The sequence below is a fragment of the Taurulus bubalis genome, assembly GCF_910589615.1.
Source record: "Taurulus bubalis genome assembly, chromosome: 15".
Taxonomy (NCBI): domain Eukaryota; kingdom Metazoa; phylum Chordata; class Actinopteri; order Perciformes; family Cottidae; genus Taurulus; species Taurulus bubalis.
Window position 1 is genome coordinate 13,488,803 of NC_136603.1, and position 21,889 is coordinate 13,510,691.

A 21,889-nucleotide genomic window follows, 5' to 3' on the forward strand; every position below is an offset into this window, starting at 1 on the left:
ACCATGCTGCAGGCCAAGACAATCGCATCTGACAATGACTTCAAATATTTCCCTGTTGTGTATTTAAATGTCCTCCAACCATCGTGGTGCGCAGTGATTACACGCAATCAACCCTCAAATGTATTTGCATAAAACGTGACTTAATGAGTCGGTTGTGAATCACAAAGGCTTCTGGTCTGACTGTGCAGCGCGTGCACGGTGTCCTTGGTGCCATTTTCCTGCAGCTAATGCTTTAAATCCGGGAACTCAACTTCAACGTTTCCAACCTAACTGTTGCTATAAACACACGTTGTGTACTCCAAAGTGCGCATATTTGAGCGCGTGCAGACTATTATTACATGTCATTATACAATGACGATGGAGCTGTAAAGCTTTCAATTAAATATTCCAGCGGTGGTTCACAAATTAATTTTTCCTAGAGCTATAGGGCAAGAAGGCTGGAGAGGAGTTGCCTCCGCAGCCAGGCAGCCAATAGCCTCTCTTGCATGCGCTCACATGAGTTTCTCCGGTCAGTTTTTTAATGACTGATATTGATGTATGGTAATTCCTTAGCTGGATCACATGACACAATTACCTCAAGAATCGATCAAGATGTATTGCAGGTCTGCCTACGTTTCCGATTTCTTCTCCCTGGCGGGGTCTTTCCACGCGCCTGTGGTGCTATAGATGGACAAAGTTTAACACAGCCAAGCTGCCAATTCCTCTCCTCTGTTGCAAAGAGGAAGCGGGGAAGAAGAGATATGACGGAATACGATGATCGCAGCTGTGCGTCAAATATGTATTTACCGAGCTGTACTTATTACGTTTCGACGCCAGATTTTACATCAGTCTCCTCCTTTTTACCGCAGACTACTTCGTGTCAGATTAATTTCCCCTATTCTCCCAACATAGCCCAAGTCCAACCTGTCCGAGAAGTCGCGTTCAGGGATTATGGACTGGACCATCCCAGCAAATGGCACTACAGGGGCAATTACGCGTCTTACTACTCAACGGACGAGATAATGCATCGGGACTTGATCCAGTCCTCCGGCAGCAGGGCGGATGTGATATTCAAAAACGAGTCTTTGTACGGTCACCACGGTGGCACGAGCTCGTCGTGCAATTTCTTCAACGGTGCCGGCCGGAATGGAGTTCTCCCCCAAGTCTTCGACCAGTTCTTGGACAATCCTAACTCGGAAAAGCCCAACGCGGAGCTCCCCAAACAAAAGACAGACTCTGCTGCTCCCACAGATGCTGCAAATAACAATCAGGCTTTAACCAAACTGGAGCAGGACAAAGCTGACCCGAGCGCGAGCGCCGACGAGGACTCATCCTCCAACTGCGGCGACAAGAACAACAACCAGAGTGAGTGTTTCCCTCTTTGTCTCGGACGTAAAATGTGCAAGTTACACAATAGAGTGTCTGAACTGCAGTGTCACCCACCGAGACCGTCCAGGGTTATGTGACTCTTCATACGCATGCAAAAGCTTTTATATCCCTATAAGATTTAGTTTACGGTTGTAAAGGTATTTACAATGGGCAACGGTTAAGCAAACCCTACTTTAAAGGCTGCCCTGTGTCTGATAACAAGCCAGTGTGGCTGGAAGTGATTTGTATTGAGACAATCAAGAACATCTTTTTATAAAAGTTTATTGAATTGGTTTTATAGATAATGTTATGCAGATATTACAACACTTTTATGGAATGCAGTTTACCTGCATACACTGCTCTTTACAGTCCAGTTAATTTTAATTGGAAAAAACGCTGTTTTTGTTTCTCTCATTGTGTGTTTGTCTTACTGAGAGGAGCCTTTGTGCAGAAATGAATAATTATATAAATAAATGCGACCTTCAACCTGTTAACTGCATTGTAGTTTACATTCTACAACTTGATCTTCAATTTGTTTCCCGTTGTCTTCTGCTGTGCAGCTTCATCCACCAAATCCAGGAAGAAGAGGTGTCCTTACACTAAATACCAGATACGAGAACTTGAACGAGAGTTTTTCTTCAACGTGTACATTAACAAAGAGAAGCGGCTTCAGCTGTCCCGGATGTTAAACCTGTCCGATCGGCAGGTGAAGATTTGGTTTCAGAACCGGAGGATGAAAGAGAAAAAGCTCAACCGCGACCGTCTACAGTATTTCACTGGGAATCCTTTATTCTGATACCTGACATAGTTGTGCACACACACACACACACACACACACACACACACACACACACACACACACACACACACACACACACACACACACACACACGCACACACACACACACACACACGCACACACACGCACACGCACGCACACAGGAGTACAATAGGAGCTACACACGTGTTTTAAAGACTGGTACCTTCGACATATTTGAACCTTCATCTTGTTCAAACGTTTTTTTATTATTATTTTCATAAATCTAGCATTTGGAGAACAAACAAGATGCCATATTTTCTTGATTTCTGCATTTATTTATTTGTGTTCATATAGTTTCGTCTTATTGGCAACAAATATCCCAACAAAGTGCGAGCTGTGCTTTCCATATTATTTATATCAAATATATAGGCTTCTTCCTTGTGTAATGTCCCGTTTTATAAGACGCATGTAATGCACGTTGTGGTGTGAAATAAAGTAGACACGACACATGTTGTATCATAGTCACGAAACTTGTCACATGAACTTAACCAAGTCCACATACATAACATAACACGAGCAAAGGGGGATTTTTCTCCACATTCATCAATGGAGAGATGTGGCGCTTGCAGGCCTGTATGGCCCGTTATTTCCTCTACTTTCAAACACTGGATTGTTTACTAAACCTTGAATCGTCTAGACAGTATAATAAACGAAGCTGTAAATGTCTAAATAGGGGGCTATTGCACTTTGGTGTCCCAACCCCCAGACCACAAGAGCTCTGATGCTCCTTCATGTCTCAAAGCTACACATGTCTAGAGAAGTCAAGAGTTGTCTGCCCATCCGTCCATATTTAGCTCCCGTTGACATCTCATGGCACTCGTAATGGTAGCTGACTGGGATAGAATGGAGGATATTCTAAAAAAAAAAAAAAAGGACCGCCATATGAAAGGTTAAGTCATTTTCAAGTTGATCTGCTTTTCTAGAATTCTCAAAAGGCGACATGTGGCTTATATATATATATATATATATATATATATATATATATATATATATATATATATATATATATATATACGCCTCTAAAATTGCTGCAGAGGTGAACTATTTCTAATTGTTGTTGAAAAAGCGCGTTTCCATCTCGACTTGATGCAGGTGAAACGTCTCCTTATTTGTGCAGTTCCACTTGATCCCATGCTGCTTTTACCTCAGCAGTGTTGTACATCTGTTGTTTTTTGTAATCAAAGGAACGGAGTAAATAAACGTATTCATTCCACACAAACAGTCACTTTGTTGATCATTCATGTGATTATTTCCCTTTATGCAGAAACAATCGCGCCCCTTGTTTCAGAAAACCAAAAATAGCTGCTTAATGTTTATTTCATTTATGGTTCATCACATCCACGGTTATATCCCCAAAAGGCGTGAGAAAACTGTGGTTTCATTAAGCGTTTAATTGGGTTGTCGTCGTCTCCTACAGTGAAAGTGCTCTACCAACTGTGTAGATAGTCTCGGTGTATCCACATGAGGGCAGACTTGCAGCTCTGGTTAAGAGTGGAGATGCAGAATTCAGCCAAATATATCCTCTAACTGCATAAAAATCATTCAGTGGAGAAATAATCCGTTCAACGCAGGTTTTGTTTACATTTTAGTTTTAATTCCAACTGCACCCAGTGGCCTGGATTGTTTAGTGTATTCAACCGATTAGGCCTGTATTTTTTATTAGTTTTTTTAACGTCCAAAACCACCTATTGTTGTGTATCAAGCCATTTAACAGTACAGGCTATGATTCTTTAAGAAAATGAGCCCAGTTAATCTTATTAATACACACTATTTATTTCACTTAGTGCACAGTTTAACGGAGCAACTCCCGTGTCTTCAGACGGCAAGTACATTTACAAGTCATGTTCAAGTGAAAGGACAAACTAAAGGAATATCATTTTACTCCGTGTCTTTGTCACCTGAAGGCCGCACAACTTTACGCACCATCGCAATGTGTCTCGAGACTCCATATTTAGCATTATTGACGTAATGTGCTTCACCTTTCCTGTATAACCGTAATTATATTATTCATTATCTGCCTCTATTTGCTTCTAGAAAAAAAGAAGAGTTACTGCAAAAAAGGACGACGTTTTTACCTGAACCTATAAAAATAATAATGATGATGATAATGATAATAACCTGATCGGTGTCATTTTTAACTCCATCAAGCTATACGTTTTACTTTGTATATGCTATACCGTTATGTTTGAAATATAAGTGGGTCTTCTAATGTTTGCCTTAGACTAGTATTAATATTGCTTTTATTATTATTACTATTAGTATTGTCATTGTTGTTATTATAACCCGAGGTCCAATTTGTTTTCCACTTTTACGGTACTTGTGCAGTCTACATTTTGTGCTATATGAATTGTTGATTATACTCAAAGAATATATTTAATTTAAAAAAAGCAGCCTTGTGCGTCACATGATATGCAAACTAAACCAACGTTATCAGTAAAACAATTTGTATTATTTGAATTATGATTATTAAAACCAAAATGGTGGCATTTTTTTCAGATAAATCTCTTAGGCTAAATGTTTTGTTTTTCTTGCATTAAAATAACCGATCGTAGTATGAAAGTAATGCACTTATTCACTGATTAAATTTGGGTAAACGAGTCTTTATTTTGTTGTTTGTGAATCCTGTGATGTTCATTATTTGCATAATCTACTATTTGTTTATTTACCACCAAATGTAAATATACAAGAGCCTTCCAGGCGGATCTACACAACCTGTCAAATACGTTTTAGGACTATTTAAAGATTTTCACATAAATACCAAAGATATCATTATTTTAAACTGCATTCACTGCTTTGTTTATTTGCAAACGACCTGTCGGGTCGTTGATATGTGTGGCCTAACTTCATATTTTCGGTCAGTGGATATTTTCACGTAATTGTTTTATTTCCCCACTGAGTTTAACAGGTACTGTTGACCACATTTGTATTTGACTTCCTTGCAGACTAAAACAATGGAGCCCTGAGTAGAATAATCCCCAGGCTGTACACCACCAGGGGTTTATTTTCAAGATCGATAATACCTATGAAAAAATGTCAATATATTGTGCTTAATAATCTGTGCAAATAATAAAGGACCAGTTTTCTATCCGTTTTAAGTGGAATTTATTTGAATCGTAAATCTTTGCAGGGTTATGATGTTGACCTTCATGCATACAGAGCTTCTAGAAGCTTCTCAATTTAAATGTGTGAATGGTGACAACATTTTACCTTCCAGGTCTTTTATTGTCATGCTGACACATAGCAGGGAACCTAAATGGCTGTTTTACATGGAATAGTTTGGTGCTGTTAAACAGAAAAATATCAATAGGAAAAATAATAATAATGAAAGCTTGAAACAGCAAACAGCATATTTAACAATGTGTGTGTGTGTGTGTGTGTGTGTGTGTGTGTGTGTGTGTGTGTGTGTGTGTGTGTGTGTGTGCGCACGTGTGTGTGTGTGTGTGTGATTGCTGTTATCATTCTTAATGTAATTTAACCATATCCAAGACTGTAAACTATGCAAATATATGGACTCTGTGTATGAATGGTTGATTGAAAAAAAATACACTTAGTAGAGATGTTTACATTCTTAGATGGTCTGCAGTCACTTATGCGCCATATACGCAGCATTGTACACACACACTACACACTCGTGTCTCTCACACAAAGACACGCATATCCTTTGAAGCATTTAACTCATTGAAAACATTTAATTGAGTTTTAGTTGTTACACACTTACGATCCACATGAAGGTGGACTATTTTCGGATGCAACTCAAATAGTCTTCTTTTTTGTCTTCTTCTTCTTAAATGTGATTGTTTCAGTTCGGTTGAACACAGCCTGTAAACCAGTTTCAAGTCCGTGTTGTAGGTGTCGCTGTTGACCACGTCTGCATCCGTAGTTCTAGTGTGTGCGTGTGTGTGTGCGTGTGTGTGTGTGTGTGTGTGTGTGTGTGTGTGTGTGTGTGTGTGTGTGTGTGTGTGTGTGTGCGCGCAGGGAGAGGAGGCTGCGTCTCAAGGCCATTTTCAAATCTCATTGGTGGGCTTGTCATGTGGTCGGGAGGCATCCTGACTTACGCGGAGATTGTTTTTCCTAGATATGTCATCTTACAAAGGACATCTCTCTCCTCTAAAGATCTTAACCCCCCAAAATGTCCTTTTCCAGCAGCTCTCCTGCGGCAAACACATTTTTAGTGGACTCTTTAATTGGGGCTTGCAGGTCGGACAGCTTTTACTCCAGCAGCAACATGTACATGCCGTCTGGCTCAGAAATGGGAACTTACGGAATGCAAACCTGTGGACTCCTGCCGTCTTTCGGCAAAAGAGGAGAGGTCAACCACCAAAATATGGGCATGAATGTCCACTCGTACATACCTCAAATAGATAACTGGACTGATCCGAATAGACCCTGCAGAATACAGCCGTCCAACCAGATGTCAAACTGTACATTTTCACAGAGCATAAAGGAAGAGAGTAACTGCTGCATGTACTCCGATAAGAGAGTACACAAAGTCAGCTCCACAGAGCTCCCTGCTTATTCTAACGTTATTTCCGAATCGTGTCCGGTCGACGGTCCTGAGATCCCGGTTCCGGGCTATTTCAGACTGAGTCAAACTTATGCGAATGGGAAACATCAGGAAAGCTACTGCCCTGCGCCGCCGAGTCCAACCCAAACACTGACGCAGCTCAGCCGGGTCACCCCGAAACCGCAGCCCTCATCGGCGCCTTCACATTTCGCAGAGGTGGAAAAGAAAAGCGAGGACGTCCCACAAAACCACGAGACCTCAAGGACCCCGGTCCCCGTAGAAAGCCCGGACCTCAAGTCCAGCTTCGGGGAGAAAAAGTGCAATATGGACGGCTCTGTGTCCAGCCCGGAGCTGCAGCAGAAGGAAGGGAAAGGTGGGTTGGCTACAATGAAAGCTTTTATCTCGTGTCGCTGCAGTGCTGAGAAGGCTCCAGCATCATAAAACCAAGTATAAAACACAAACAACCCTAAAGTCGTAATGTTTAATGACAGTCTTTCTCAGGTTGCAGTAATGGGCAACAGAGTGGTTTCACCATGCAGCATGCAGACTGTGTCCCTCTTTCCTCAGATATTTAAATTATAGTATGGTGCATCAAAAAAAAACATTTCACTTTGTTGTCTTATATTTGGGCATCTTGCACGGGGTTCAGAACCTGAAATCGTGGCCATATTGGTTGCATAAATGCGAAGTGTAATCACTGCAGGAACTGCTCAAATTGGTGCATTTGCAGTAATTCAGGATATTTGAGTCTCATGTCTTTAAAACATGACAAACATGTGTTTGCTATTTAATTTAAAGTTGATAATTTTAACAATGTAATCAAACATGTTAATACATGTAAAACTGTGATGAAAATGAATAGTCTTTCATCTCATGTCAAGCTGTGTAAAGATGTGTTTCTGTGCGTGGTTTGATCGGTTGGGGGTTTCATTTTATTTCTATTTTATTAGCGGTGTCTAGTACGTGACTAATAACATCCCCTGCATGTTATTTATTCTGGGAAAACATTTATAATATGTGTAATTTCCCAGAGGTGAAATCCAAAGCAGCAGGTGAGTTGGTCCAAGCTGAATCTGAAATACTGAACGCTGTCAATGGTTTGAATCTTTTGCAGCGTGCAACCCGCCGACAAGCAACTGGTTAAATGCAAAAAGTGGGAGAAAGAAAAGATGTCCCTACACGAAGCACCAGACCTTGGAGTTGGAGAAGGAGTTCCTCTTCAATATGTATCTGACCCGAGAGCGCCGCCTAGAGATCAGCAGAGGTGTCAACCTGAGCGACAGGCAGGTCAAGATCTGGTTCCAGAACCGCAGGATGAAGCTGAAGAAAATGAACAGAGAAAACCGCATCCGAGAACTGACCTCAAACCTCACCTTTTCGTGAGCGCGTGCATGTGTCCGTGGATAGCTGTCTTTTTATTTCCTCTCACATTCAGTTTGATGCTTCAGTGGCATCAGACGTTTATCTGTAATTTCAACGAAACTGTGACCATATATAAGCCAATTCGTCGTGTATTTTGTTTTATTCCATCACAGGGTAACACTTTTTGGTCTTAAATTATTGGAGAAGTATAGATGTCTTCCCTTTAGCAAGTAGACGTGTGTGTTCTTGTGTGTTGCGTTTGGAAAAGAGTTGTTATTTTCAGTCATGAGAGCACATGTATTGTAGTGTAGTGCAACATTTGTTTTACAGTTAGCAATTTGCTCAACAGTGAAATGTTTCTATGGCGGAAAACAATGTCAACCTGTGAATTTATTGCATGTGTGTGCATGTATATTGCAATAAATTGTCAAACAATCTTGTTTTGTGTTTGTTTATCTTTTCTAAATGTGCAATCTAAAGTATCTTGTCTACTATTACTTCAGCTACATTGCGATATCACTGTCGAAATGCACTATTGTTGCACTGACGCAGCGATTAGTTTGCTGTAAACTGCTTCAAAAAGGAAAAAATAAGACATTTTCTAAACGAGACTGTTGCACTTTACTGCAAAAAATAATTTGTGTTCCAAAAATGTTTCACATGCGTTTTCAAGTTGACTAAATTACTGCATTGTTGTACTGCAGCAGACGATGAACCAACAAGCTTAAATTCAAACATGTAGTTCGTGGATTTTAATACATGCGGATTGTAGTTGTTATTAAACAATAGTTTGCCTGTTATTACATGTCTTTAATGGCATTCCAGCTCCCCGAAGACAAACTGAAAACTAGAGACTGATATTTGTGAAAGTAAGCACAAAACATAAAATCAAACCAAGATAACACAAAATGTCCCACAACCAGTGCAGCAGAGCGACGCAGAGAGGCGGAGGTCATGTAATGAAATAAACATTTATATTCTCACTTCACTTTTTGACTAAACTACCAGGATACAAGCACTAAGACGTGCTTTGTTATGGTCAAGCACAGTTTCACTGACACGATTCGGCTCTTCCTTCCTTCTGTGCCACACAGGCCCCAGTAGCGTTGGATGTATTTTAATTGGCCAGAATAACTTTTAACTGTAGTGAGAATACATTTTCATTGTCCAGAATAACTATTTTATGATTATCGGTGATGAAATCACATGCCACTGTCAGTCTGATCCAGTCTTCGGATCTGACCTAGATCTTGAACACTTTTGAAGGTCAACCTTAACTCTCTCTTTTTTTAAAGAAGTTAAAATGTTAAATTCTGCTAAAAAAGTGTAGATATTTAGAATGATCTCACACCTTTCAGACAGCAACACACAGACGGACTTCTCCAAGCCTGTTTTTCTGTTTCTTTTATTGACGGCATGTATAATCACACGCACCTCATAAAACATTTATTGATGCATAAAGACATTATTACCCTCCTTTGAATGAATACAATAATTTCACAACTGCCGTTTCCGGTTTAGCGTTTCAAATATAGGCTAACCCAGAAAAATGTTTAGTCGCCGAATAACAAGCAAGGATACACCGCATTGTGAACGGAAATGGCTTCTGTTATTTTACAACATGTTATTACATCTATTTTACGAGGACTCTGTAAGTCTATAAAGCATTTTACAAGCATTGGGGGTATCAGGATGATATTAGGAGAGTTTTCTCCAACATTAAGACTGTTTGTAGATGAATATGTCTTATTCCCATTTTTCAGATGCTTATTGTTGCACGAAAAGAAAAGAAAAACACACAAAAAAACAAGATATTTGCATTCATCTGAGCGATTTCCTCCCTCATTCACCTCTGATGATTCTTTTTTTATTATATGTGAAACGAAAAGCTAAATTAAACCTGACGGAGAAAAGAGAGCAAGGGCAGGGATTGATTTACTCGCTGTATTGGTAAATATGACCACGTGATCCATGTAACCAATCCCCGTAGATGCAGGCCAGCAAAAATACTATGATTGTTCATAGAGGGACGCTTCCCGTAACAGTTCAACCCTTATTATATGAGTAGGAAGAGATCAAAAATGTCTTCCAGTGGCACTCTCAGTAACTGCTATGTGGACGCTATCATGGGGCAGGAGCCGGAGGACGCGTACGGGGCTCGCTTTATTCCGGCTCCGCACACGGTGACCCCGAGGCCGCCAGGTGCCGGGGACAACGCCGACTTCTCCTCTTGCCATTTTGCACCAAAGTCCGCCGTTTTCTCCTCGTCTTGGTCCTCGGTTCACCCGCAGGGGATTTACCACCCGTACATGCACCACCACCACCACCACCAGCCGCATCTCCCCGCCTCGGACGGCAGATATGTGGGCGTCCGCTCCTGGATGGACCCCATCTCCAACCACGTTTCGTTCGCCGGATTTCACTCCAGCAGCCGCTCCTCGTACGGAACAAAACCGGAGGTCCTGCCGCCGAAAGCCGCAGAGGACGGCGCGCTGGAGGCAGATGCTCGGCCGCTCGCCGGGGAGTTCGCGTGTGGAGTATCGGAGTGTCAGGAAAAAGCGACCAAAGAGCTCAGTGGAAGTGAACTTTCGATCCACAGCGAGCCCAAAGAGGAGAAACCACAACTTGACCCAAGTAAGTAAACGAAATAGCCGAACCTGATTTACAACCGTAAGAACTGAGCGAGCTGGGAGTGAAGATGGAGGTTTTACTAACCTATAAAAGTGTCTCGTAGGCTACTATAGCTCGGCTCGGGAAGGGGAAAAACCCGCCCTGCTATTATTACAGAGGATCCTGAAGTGTATGTGAATGTCACAGGACACCCCAAATACAAACACGTTGCTCCTTTTTAATGAGATTTTACCCGAGTTGGACTTTAGGGATATATAATGATGTTATGTTCTTTCCTACCAGTAATAATAGAAAGCATATATGGCCTTAAATAGCAATATGTGTGGCTTGTTTATCAAATTAAACAATTTGTCATTTTGCTTTTTACTTCCTATAAACAGCATGTGTCCTCACAGCTTCGCAAACCCCAATGTGATAATAATATAGTGCAGGTTAAAAGGATAAAACTGTGTATTTCCTTGTATCTGTGTTTCAGACAACCCTGCAGCAAACTGGATTCACGCGCGCTCCACGAGAAAGAAGCGATGCCCGTACACCAAATATCAGACTTTAGAGCTGGAGAAGGAGTTCCTCTACAACATGTATCTGACAAGAGACCGACGCTACGAAGTGGCCCGCATACTCAGCTTAACCGAGAGACAAGTGAAGATCTGGTTCCAGAACAGGAGGATGAAGATGAAGAAGATGAACAGAGAGAGGAGCGGCAGAGAGCTGCTTTGAAATCGCTGCCCTTTGACACATTTGTACACAGGAAGCCATCTGAACAATTAAATTCATTTTAGGAGCATCGGTAGCCATTTTTTTTAGACCCTGTAGTAATATTGCTGGATCCGTCAAATACTGATGCATCTGATATTTTCCTCTGTTTTGCATTTCTCTGAAACGCAAGAGCAAGTTTGTCAGATTTGTTGAGCCTCCCTTGTCAGTAGGAAACGTGTCTGTGTAATGCGTGTAGTTGTTAAGAATTTGGAGTTGTATATAAAACATTTTCACAGCTGCATGACTGCTGTCTGTTGTCGGTTGGCACACATACAGCGTCACTAAACCCTCCGAGACGTCTACCTTGAAATTGTCGCCTTAATATGTGTGAAGGAAAAACAAAGGCGTGCATTTTGCTTTTGCAAATGTTCCATTTAGTCTAACACATTAGTCTTTTCATTTAATGCATTTAACACGTTTCTCTGGTTTATTTCCTTTCCGCAATTAGCTTTTTTTAAATATCGAAAATATCCCCCCGAGCTTTTTTATTTTCAAACGACTGCACTATAATGTTTTTTAGCCGCACAATTTGAACAAATAGGATACACAATTTAAACCCTTATAGTGTGCCACTGTGTATACACTTTTCTTGCAGCCAACACATTACATTTATTTGATTAAAATCGCTATTTAATTCTTTAAAGGTTACATTTTGTATGTTGAATTTAACTTTCAACTGTGGATTTGAAACGTATAGAAGAACAAGTCATAAAGTGTTTACGATACGACGAGAGGTGTTGCGGCGGATTTCCAATTTATTGTCCAACTTGTACGAATAATGACTTTAAAGCAGGAAGAGACGCGGTCCAATAAAGCTATAGAAACGGCTAGACGTCTGGCCTAAATGAGTTTATGGCCCTGGCCAGTAATTATACTCTCCTTTGAAATCCCCTTTTTCTGGGGCATTCGTGTCTGTTGCTGACCAACAGAATGTAGACACTTTTCCAGGGTGTCTGGTCGATGAATTGTTTTAGAGGAAATCACCCCCAGCTTAATGGTCACGTTTATTCCTATAGTGCACTTCCCACTGATGGGAAACGACGCCACTTTACTGGTGTCCGATGCTGTTTAACCTTCTTATTCTATATTGACATGTAAAACCAACGTGTCCTAATTTGACATCAGAAGTAAGGATGGGTCAAATGCAGAGAAGAATTTCCCCAAGGGGGATTAATAAAAGACAATTTCTTCTTCTATACCACTTGAAAGTAAATACATCTTAATTGTTTTAAATTGTTCTTAAATTTTAGCAAATTAATAACATTCTTTTTAAATTCACTATTTGTTTTAAAGCTAATGGATATCCCTGAATTATGCAGAACTAAACACACTCTGTTTACCTCTGCTGGACCAGTGCTTCATTGCAAAAGTAATGAGAGCGCTAGAGGGCGATATTGGTCTTTTAGTCTCAGAGTCAGATGCAGAATTCATCTCCAGCTAGAGCATGTTGGCAAGACAGCACATGCCATCTGAAAGTCCAGTTTTGAATCACTGATAATAGAACATACAACGTTTCGTCCTTTTTAGACGAAAATAGCATTCTTCTTTTTACAGTTGCATATCGGAAAGACCCAATATCTCAGCAACACGTCCTATTTGCTCAAAAGAGGAGACCATTTTAATAGATATAGAGCAAAGGAGCAGTCTTAGTTCCTCATAATTAACAGAAGAAAAAGCTACAGCTACAGCCCACTTTAGGAAATGCATTCCATACATTTCCCATTCAATGGCCATATCCCCCTTTCATCTAATTTAACACGTTACGTCGTAGCAGCGAATTAGTCAATGACTGCAGCATAACCGCAACACTGCCCGATATTTTCCCCTAACAATGCTCAAATTGTTTCTGTCATATATATATATATATATATATATATATATATATATATATATATATATATATATATATATATATATGACACACAATATGTATGTTTATATATATATATATATATATATATATATATATATATATATATATATATATATATATATATATATATATATATATATATATATATATAAACATACATATTGTGTGTCACATGTGACAATGTGAGGAGTCCAGTGGACTGAAGACTGCACGGCTGGAAACAGGAAACTTGACCCCACAATGACGACGTTCAGCTTCTTTGTTAAACAACATATATGACTCCGTGACTATACGCTGTTCACACGCAATAAGCTTTGCCGTTATATATAGTGAGGGTCAGCTAAACTCAACTTCACTCTTGTCATTAGCTACAGTCATGTTAGAGCAGAGGCCGTGTTGCTTCGTATATATATACATGCAATGCTGGAGTGTGGAGTATAGGAGCTATATGGAAATGAGCTGTTTCTGACCGATTGGGAACACACTTATGTTCGTATTCTTCCAAAACAGTTCCTCAAAGTCACATGTGAAAGTATAAAACGTGTACAAGTTTAAGGGTGTGTGTGTGTGTGTGTGTGTGTGTGTGTGTGTGTGTGTGTGTGTGTGTGTGTGTGTGTGTGTGTGTGTGTGTGTGTGTGTGTGTGTGACCTTCATTATATCTCTTGTCAAACCTAGACAGTGGTATAGAACGTATTGAGAATGTCCTGGAAGGAAATATAAGTAGGCAACATAACCAATATGCATCAAAAGTAAAAGTAGTCATAATGTTAAAAAATTATCCTTGTGATTATTTTACTAATTACCTTGTATTATTGTCATTATTACTGATGCATATAATTCGCACTTTACTGTTGCAGTTGGCCGAGGTGGAGCTGATTTTAAGTATTTTATGTATTTATATATTGTTTCCTTTATTTAACATATTGGCTACAAAACATATGATTTAACTTATAAAACCTGATGCTGCAAAATAATCAAAGCTGTCAGATAAATGGAGTAAAAATAAACATATTTCCCTCTAAAGCAGCATGACATCAAATACAGTATATGTTACAAGTACCTCACATTTGTACTTGTACTCGAGTAAATCTACTAAGTCCCACCACAGCCAATACGTCAAATCTACGCCATATTGTCTCCTATCCACGAACAAAAACAATAGTTGAACTTTGTGTGTGTGTGTGTGTGTGTGTGTGTGTGTGTGTGTGTGTGTGTGTGTGTGTGTGTGTGTGTGTGTGTGTGTGTGTGTGTGTGTGTGTGTGGTGTGTGTGCGTATGTGTGTGTGTGTGATGTTCTGGAGATAAAGAGGAGGACCACATAATGAAACATCGATGCAACAATGTGGCGTTGGATCATGGGCTATGTGCGTGCAGAGCCTTTGGTCACGTGCCCACGTGTCATTATTAAGCAGACTATGATAATGTCAGTTTTTATGACCGATTTTGATTTTGTTCACCGCCTCAGATCATCACAACACTGAAATGGTCAGTGAAACCAACAACATAGAACAGCCTCTGCGTATTTGGGTTAATTTCCTATGAATTAGACATACGGCCTAAATGTTGTGTCATCAAAGTAGACCATACATTTAGTGAATGACGTCACATTATAGCAAAACCTATTTTGAACCTCTATCTTTAAACACGTGTCACACTTTTTTTCCATCGCTTTCTGAACAATCAGTTGTTTTAATTTCTTAATTCAAAATTTCAACTCGCATATAGCGAATTATCTGAGCTGGACGATTTGCTTGGATGCTTTCTTAACCTAGAACTGATATAAAAGGACGCTTATTGACTTTCAATTCTTAAACTGGATACATTATAATAATACTAAGAGAAAACCGGAAGCAAGCAAAGACTAAATTAATCTGCAGCCTGCAGACCTGCTAATGTGAGACGTGAGACATGGTTGACACATCTTTATTATTCCTAACAATGTGTCAGCTGTGTGTAAAGTATAGCACACCACCTCAACATCACCATCCACGATGACCCCATGTATTTATAGGTTCCTTTTTTTCAATAGGTCAGGATTTTAAAGCTAAAGCAGTGGAGGGTAATGCTGAAGTCTTGTTTCCTTTATTATGACACCACATATATAATATCTAAATAACTACCAACCAACTAACTACACGGGTTTGTGTTTTTATGTGCACGTTTAACTATTTGATGTGCACAGCTCTTAGACTAACGGACGTGGCAGACACCATTGGTTTTCCCTAATCAAAGGAAATGGACAATGTGAGGGAGCTAGATTAGTCTTTGGCTCTCCATCATTCATTTAGTGTGCATTGGTCCACCACCAACGAGGCGACTCTCTTACCAGCAGGGACCTCGAGGAAAAAAGCAGGATGAGTCCTGCATCTCCGAAACTAAAGCGATGATAATCCGGATCTGACTGACCTTTTCCCAATGGACTATATACTGGTCTAGAGTTACAATAATGTCCAAGTCTAGTTGTGCAACACACACACACACACACACACACACACACACACACACACACACACACACACACACACACACACACACACACACACACACACACACACACACACACACACACACACACACACACACAAAGGAAACTAGAGGCCGAGCCTGACTATAAATCGCACAGTAGAGTCTGGCATGCCAGAAGAACAAGACTGAGATGAAAGAAATTCTCTTTTGCTGCAGAATTGTAAACATGGAAGTGTTGGGAGGTTTTAATATTTAGCCACACAATTCAAAACATATTTCGTCGTATAGAACAATAATTTAGCAGCCTTAAGGCCAATGTGATAGACCATTTTTAAAAAGCATACTTTTAATTTACATGTATTTTTCTTAATTTAGAAACCAAAATTAGTTATAAGTAGGCATAATAAGACAGCTGGTTTTATAACGTGAATTGTGTTAACATTTGGTGAATATATATAGACCCCTAACTGAAAAAGAAAAAATTAAAGACAAAAAAATACTCTTGATATCGTCTTTTAATGCGCAAAAAAACTACCTCACTCATTTCCAATATAAACGTATATCAAATTATTCATCTTGAGCAAATCAAACATTGCGTCAACATGATTTTCCATATATCCAAATAAAATGGACTAGTTTTACATAGTATTTTCTTCCTCTTTTTTTTAATGAACGAATTATGTATTATATTATATGATGTATTATGTATTATGATGAAGCTAAAACTAGACTAATTGCTCTTTTGCACTATTTTCTGGTTGAGTGATAGAAGCAAAAAGCACGTAGAAACCCGCTTGTTTGTGGAGGGGCTTCTGCTATTATGCACAAAGATGGAGAGAACTGCTGCAGTCGAAATTCCTTTTTGTGAGAGGACAATTTACAACTTGGCAATAGACCTTTTTATGTGCCTCCATCGCCTGTCATTGGATGCCACTGGTCATGTGTGAGAGGCAAACGTCTTCATGGCTCTTTTCCTGATTTCCCAGGCGATTTTTTTTCCCACTGCATTCAGCGTCAATGGCGCTCCAACCGATACGCCACGGTCGGCTTTCTAAAATATTGCATTCGTAAACGTCTGATCAACATATTTGCAGCACGGGGCTGCTCATTCTCCAGGATGACACGAGGAGCGTTTCAACTTTCTACACGTCTGACCTCTTCATGCACACAGCAAGCAGCACTGGCTCTTCACTGCTCTATCGAAATGCTCTGCATAGGTAAACCTCTCAGAATAAACATGGATTACCTCCCGGCTATAGGTAAGCCTTCTGTGTGATAATAATGGCTTTATTAATAACGTTCATATGTCTGCATGTGAAGTTTGACAGCTTTCGATGTCAATATTCATGTAAATTAGCAGCAGGGTTATGGCTCTCATGCTATTTGTTTATTTCACATGTTGGAACAAATATTTGTATGAACTTTAAATGCAGAAAATGTGGCTAATAGTGTTAGTATTGATGGAATATGTGAGTATCCTGCTGTTATACTGCACGAATCAAAGAGTAATATTTTAAGAAATGAACACCCAGATTATTAAATGTTTTCACACCTTCAAATTCAATATTATTCTGCAGAAATACAGCTCGTGTTTAAAGTCAGTGATGATGATGATGATGATGATGATGATGATGATGTGCCAGTATGTGTTGATGCTCATCACTGAGTTCAGTCCCCCGATTTAGAGAAAAGCTTATGGAACCAAACATTGTACATTTCGTTTTCAGTTGGAAGTAGCGTATTGCCTTTACAAAAAAAAAATACATATTCCTCTATTTATGAAGCCAAAGCTCTATCATTTTGAATATCTTTAGCTGCCAGAACATCTGCATTGATCTGACATATTTCCACATGCTGGTCACTTGCTAAAAATGCGACACAGAAGAAATCTGCCTTGCTATTCCACATATGCAAGCCTGCAGAAGAAGTAGAGTTTTCAGAGGCGTCTTCAGCTGCCTGGAGATGGGGCCAACGTGAACAAAGACAGTATTTCACTGTTGGCTGACAGGCAGCTGCGAAAGTATTTACAGCCCTACTGCAATGCGGCAAAATGGACCCTGGAAGACGAGCACAAGTAGAATCCTGCAAATGAGACATGGCTTCACTCTGGGGTTTTCCAATTTGACAATGGGCATAAAGCTTACATGATTTCTGGGATAGTTATATATAATTGTGTAGGACAATGTCTGACTGCAAGCTCTGCACGCATTTAAACAAAAACAGTTTCCATGAATGGATGTGGTTTTCCCTTTTCACCCTTGTTTAAATCCCGAGGACACGTGGTTACAATATAATATTTTTTGGGATTATTGTGTGAAAACAAACGCTTCTTTATATCAAGTTACATGCAAGCTAAAGACTTTTTGTATTACTTTTCTTTTCTTTGTTTGGTTTTCCACTAGAAAAAAAAAATTATCACCGTAATCATGAACAGCAAGTGTATTTAGTTGTACCTGCTTCATAAGTAATAACAGCTATACACTGCATACCGGGTCCTTTATTTGCTTGGCACTCGTTTCAGTCTACATTTATGTTTCAAAAATCAAGGACACTGATTTTTGGTCGATTCTAATTCTACCAAATTCAATTTTGTTTGTTTGAAGAATTCAATCAAGTCAAAGTCTCGAATCAAGTTGCTTCAGCCAACTTGTTTTAAGAGACGACAATTGGAATAAACTAATTAGCATTTGCAAAGTGCAATTTCGTCCTCGTTCTTGCACATTTGACCCACACATGATGAGGGGAACTTCCTTGCCAGTTTAATTGAATATGTGTTGCTGTGGAAAAGAGGGCAGCCGATAAAATGCCAGCAGAAGGCGCTGTTGCCCAACAGTCAGCCTCTCTGCGCCCGTTCAGCAGTCTCTCGAGAGCAGGTTCCCGCGCTCGCTGATTGGACCAGACACGTGGTCACGTGATGTGGTTTCATTTTTTGAAAGTGGTTTTGGAGAATTGTATGTCAGAAAACGTGCCTTTGTTTTGGCCCGTATTATTAACTGAGATCTGCTGCTTTGATGCTGCATTTGGAGCTGTGAATGATTGTTATAGAGCCATGCAGTGAATTACAGCAAACCACTTGTTTATTGCCATTAGTTTATTAGACAGCACAGTGATGCTTTGTAACCAGAGACCACTTGAGTCGATGGAACTGTTTAAGCACTTTCACGCAGATCATTGAGCGTCACGACAGTGTGTGCATGGCATCCTCCCCATGATGGTAATGCTGCTGATGCTGATGATGAAGGAAACGGTCTTTAAGGAAGTTGACGGAGCTGTAAATAAATGACTTAATTGATATGCATAAAACTGCACGCACGCCATTACACCACAGAAAGCATCGTGCCAACTAACAGCAGGGAATATGTGAGTGCAGCTCGAACACGCAGGTCACACCGGGGTTACCCTTTAAATTATCGTCAGGGAAATAACTTTTTATGACGACATGCATGTAAAAAGTGACAAGCCTCTGATTTGATGCCCCTCCATTTATCATACCTGCCCCACAGTGGCAGCCGTCCAAACCTCAGCAGCATCAGCCCTGAAGCTTTCTGCAGCACAGGGAGAGGAGAGGAGGAGCAAAGCGCTCTGCACTCTGGGATTGGCCCGGAAGAATGAATGACATCAGACATATTGTCAGGTTCATTTGGGAGAAAAGTGTACTTGAGCACATCAGTGATGCAGGTTTTTGTTCACACTTTAGAGGTCAAGAGGTTTCAGTAAAACTGTAAAAGTAGGTATTTTCGGTAAAGGAGCGATACAACATGACATTCTTGACTTAAATAAGTGGAGAAAAGGTCATACGATTATTAAAATGAATAGTCAGAGACCCATCATCAGACTTTGTTGATTGTTTAAGAAATGTACACCTGACTTGTAGGCCCGCAAATAGCTACAATATAAAATAAAGTATTTTATTTTTTGTCGCAGTGCACCTCTGTTCCCATTTCTAATATGGCGGTTAGTATCCAACCTCCCAGCTTCCTCCTTTCTCCGACTTTTCCTCAGTGCACATCAGTGTAATCGCCGTTATTGAGTAAGTGCAACTTTGAGGATTATTTATGGGCCTGCGCAGTGTTGTGAGTGGCTGTGAGGAAACACGTGATGCCATTAAAGTTTGTTTTATGGCCCGGGACTTGACAAGCCAAAATATAATTCTCATTGTGTATTAGAAAGAGCGTGCAGATGGTTTGGATTGGAGCTGGAATTGGAAGGGAGCTCGTAACAGGCGGTTTTTCCCTCCAACATGGATGTGTTTGTTCCGCGGTGTGCCATGTGTTACGGTCTCTGTGGTAAGCTGTTTTATCATTATGCTCGGTATGGGCGTGTGATGTCACGCGCATATGCTCTGTGCTGTTTCCTGCCTCTAAAAGCGGCAGCAGTGCGCGCTCAGACGACCATGAGAGCTATAATGCTGGGAGGAAATCGTGTTTAATCTTATTACTGAGCTGGGTTTGGGTTTAAACCTCTTAAGACGCAATCGATGCTTTTTCGGATGGTGTTATTCATGTTGTTGGTCTGATTCACTGCCATGTTATAGTTATTTGATCGCTTTCGGATTCGTATTCACTTGGAGGCGGAGAGATCAACCTGTTGTCACCAAAGTTTGTAAAGATTCCACTGGGAAACAATTTCAAGGACAATACACTTTTTTTAAAACGTTTTATATACGAATTGTAATTTTTCATTTTCACATTATGTGTCTGCTGCTTTATTCACTGTAGGCCTTAATGCTTTTCTTATGCGGGCCTTCAAATTAACAATTTCTTCAATCATTGTACACTTACCTAATAATGGTTAAATAATATTTAATACAAAGTTGACAGGAAATGTAAGTGTTTTCTGTTCTTTAATCATTGAACAAAGGCTCCCTTACTTCACCCGGAAATTAGATTAATGGGCCCTTATGTTTTCTCTTGCTATTAATCGCTTAAAATGTAACTTTTTAGTATCAAAACCGTGTTATTGTCAGTAAAAACCAGCCCAGCTGAACTAGTTAGCCTTTCGTTTAACACAAGCTGCCAGAAAACGCTGACTTTATCATCCTTTTGTTGTGATTCTCGGCTTTGACCCGTCTGAAGGATAGCAGGGAAGGTGAAAGACAGGTCAGGCTGTCTCACTAATCCTGAAATGTAAAGTGCAAGAACGATCTTTCAAAGATTTTAAAATGTACATTTTAACTGTGGTTGAAACGAATATGTAATATCTGCGATATAACAATCATCTTTACTTCGTATTAAGAGATGTAGAAATGAGTTAATTTCTCATTTCTTCCTTTATCGGTTTTATTCCCACATTTTGAAGGCCTGTATTGCAACTTTCAACTTGTCAACATGAATCCAGCTGGAATCGTGACCAAAACATTACATTAAACAAAACGACTTCATCCAGGAAAAAGGCCCAATCCGTGAATGTCTGGCCCAATCTTTAATCAAGCCTTTCGAGAAGTGTCACGTGTTCCCAGTGTCACGTTTGACCTACTATTCAAAACAAATATTTAATAATAATCTAAATGTTTGGAAAAAGCGTCACGTGCAGGTGCCATAACATTATACATTCTCTGGTTGATATAGGCCAAATATTTTAATGCAATTCATTCGTACAATATTGATTTAGTGTGCTTGGATTTTATTTTATTTATTTCTTGTTTTTGCTGATTCTGGTCTTTTAGGAAAATAACAAGCCCATCTCCATCATTGTCAGCTTTAATTCATTTGTAAGATATCTTGCAGTAGCTGCCTATGCGGTTTAATTAATGGATGGCGGGGAATTGGTAAACTTTTGCTCCCTTTGAGCTGTCAGCAGGACCGAAAATAATTGAACTTTTGGATAAGTTTGTAAATGATTTTGTTTGACCTCCGTGGCCTCCAGTCTCATCTTTAAAGGCAGTGGTGATAAGTTGCTCTTTCTAGCCTAATGGTTATCTGTTGATGAGCTTATATTGCCTTATCTGACCAATGCTTATCTTTGATTATGAGGCGACAGCTTACTAAAGTGAAACGTTATTTATGTTATTTAAAGGAGGTGTTTTTTTCTAATCATGAACTTGGGCTGTGATGGAGGGAAGAAGACAGCTGACCTGAGATGCTGCCTCATATTATTATCAGTGTCTTTTGCTTGTCATGGCGCTTAAA

General features: G+C 39.9%; 3 protein-coding genes across 3 annotated transcripts; all 3 read left to right on the plus strand.

Annotated features, from left to right (window-relative positions):
- Window positions 1–533: 533 nt before the first annotated feature.
- On the plus strand, window positions 534–2,297 carry hoxd11a (homeobox D11a; the record flags this gene model as incomplete). The annotated part of the gene is made up of 2 exons (XM_079231221.1): window positions 534–1,344; window positions 1,908–2,297. 2 exons carry the CDS (start codon window positions 534–536, stop codon window positions 2,141–2,143), a joined length of 1,047 nt encoding a protein of 348 aa, XP_079087347.1. The 3' UTR covers window positions 2,144–2,297.
- A 3,984-nt stretch (window positions 2,298–6,281) lies between these two features.
- hoxd10a (homeobox D10a) lies at window positions 6,282–8,437 on the plus strand. The gene is made up of 2 exons (XM_079230663.1): window positions 6,282–7,044; window positions 7,786–8,437. Exons 1-2 carry the CDS (start codon window positions 6,297–6,299, stop codon window positions 8,052–8,054), a joined length of 1,017 nt encoding a protein of 338 aa, XP_079086789.1. The 5' UTR covers window positions 6,282–6,296; the 3' UTR covers window positions 8,055–8,437.
- A 1,609-nt stretch (window positions 8,438–10,046) lies between these two features.
- Window positions 10,047–11,651, plus strand: hoxd9a (homeobox D9a). The gene is made up of 2 exons (XM_079230835.1): window positions 10,047–10,667; window positions 11,140–11,651. The coding sequence occupies exons 1-2, from the start codon at window positions 10,094–10,096 to the stop codon at window positions 11,382–11,384; spliced, it is 819 nt and encodes a 272-aa protein (XP_079086961.1). The 5' UTR covers window positions 10,047–10,093; the 3' UTR covers window positions 11,385–11,651.
- The last annotated feature ends 10,238 nt before the right edge of the window (window positions 11,652–21,889 follow it).

Coding starts and splice junctions, on each gene's coding strand:
- hoxd10a (XM_079230663.1), top strand. CDS start 6,297: ATGTCCTTTTCCAGCAGCTCTCCTGCGGCAAACACATTTTTAGTGGAC. Junction 7,045..7,785: donor GCAGCAGAAGGAAGGGAAAG/GTGGGTTGGCTA, acceptor AATCTTTTGCAG/CGTGCAACCCGCCGACAAGC.
- hoxd9a (XM_079230835.1), top strand. CDS start 10,094: ATGAGTAGGAAGAGATCAAAAATGTCTTCCAGTGGCACTCTCAGTAAC. Junction 10,668..11,139: donor GAAACCACAACTTGACCCAA/GTAAGTAAACGA, acceptor TCTGTGTTTCAG/ACAACCCTGCAGCAAACTGG.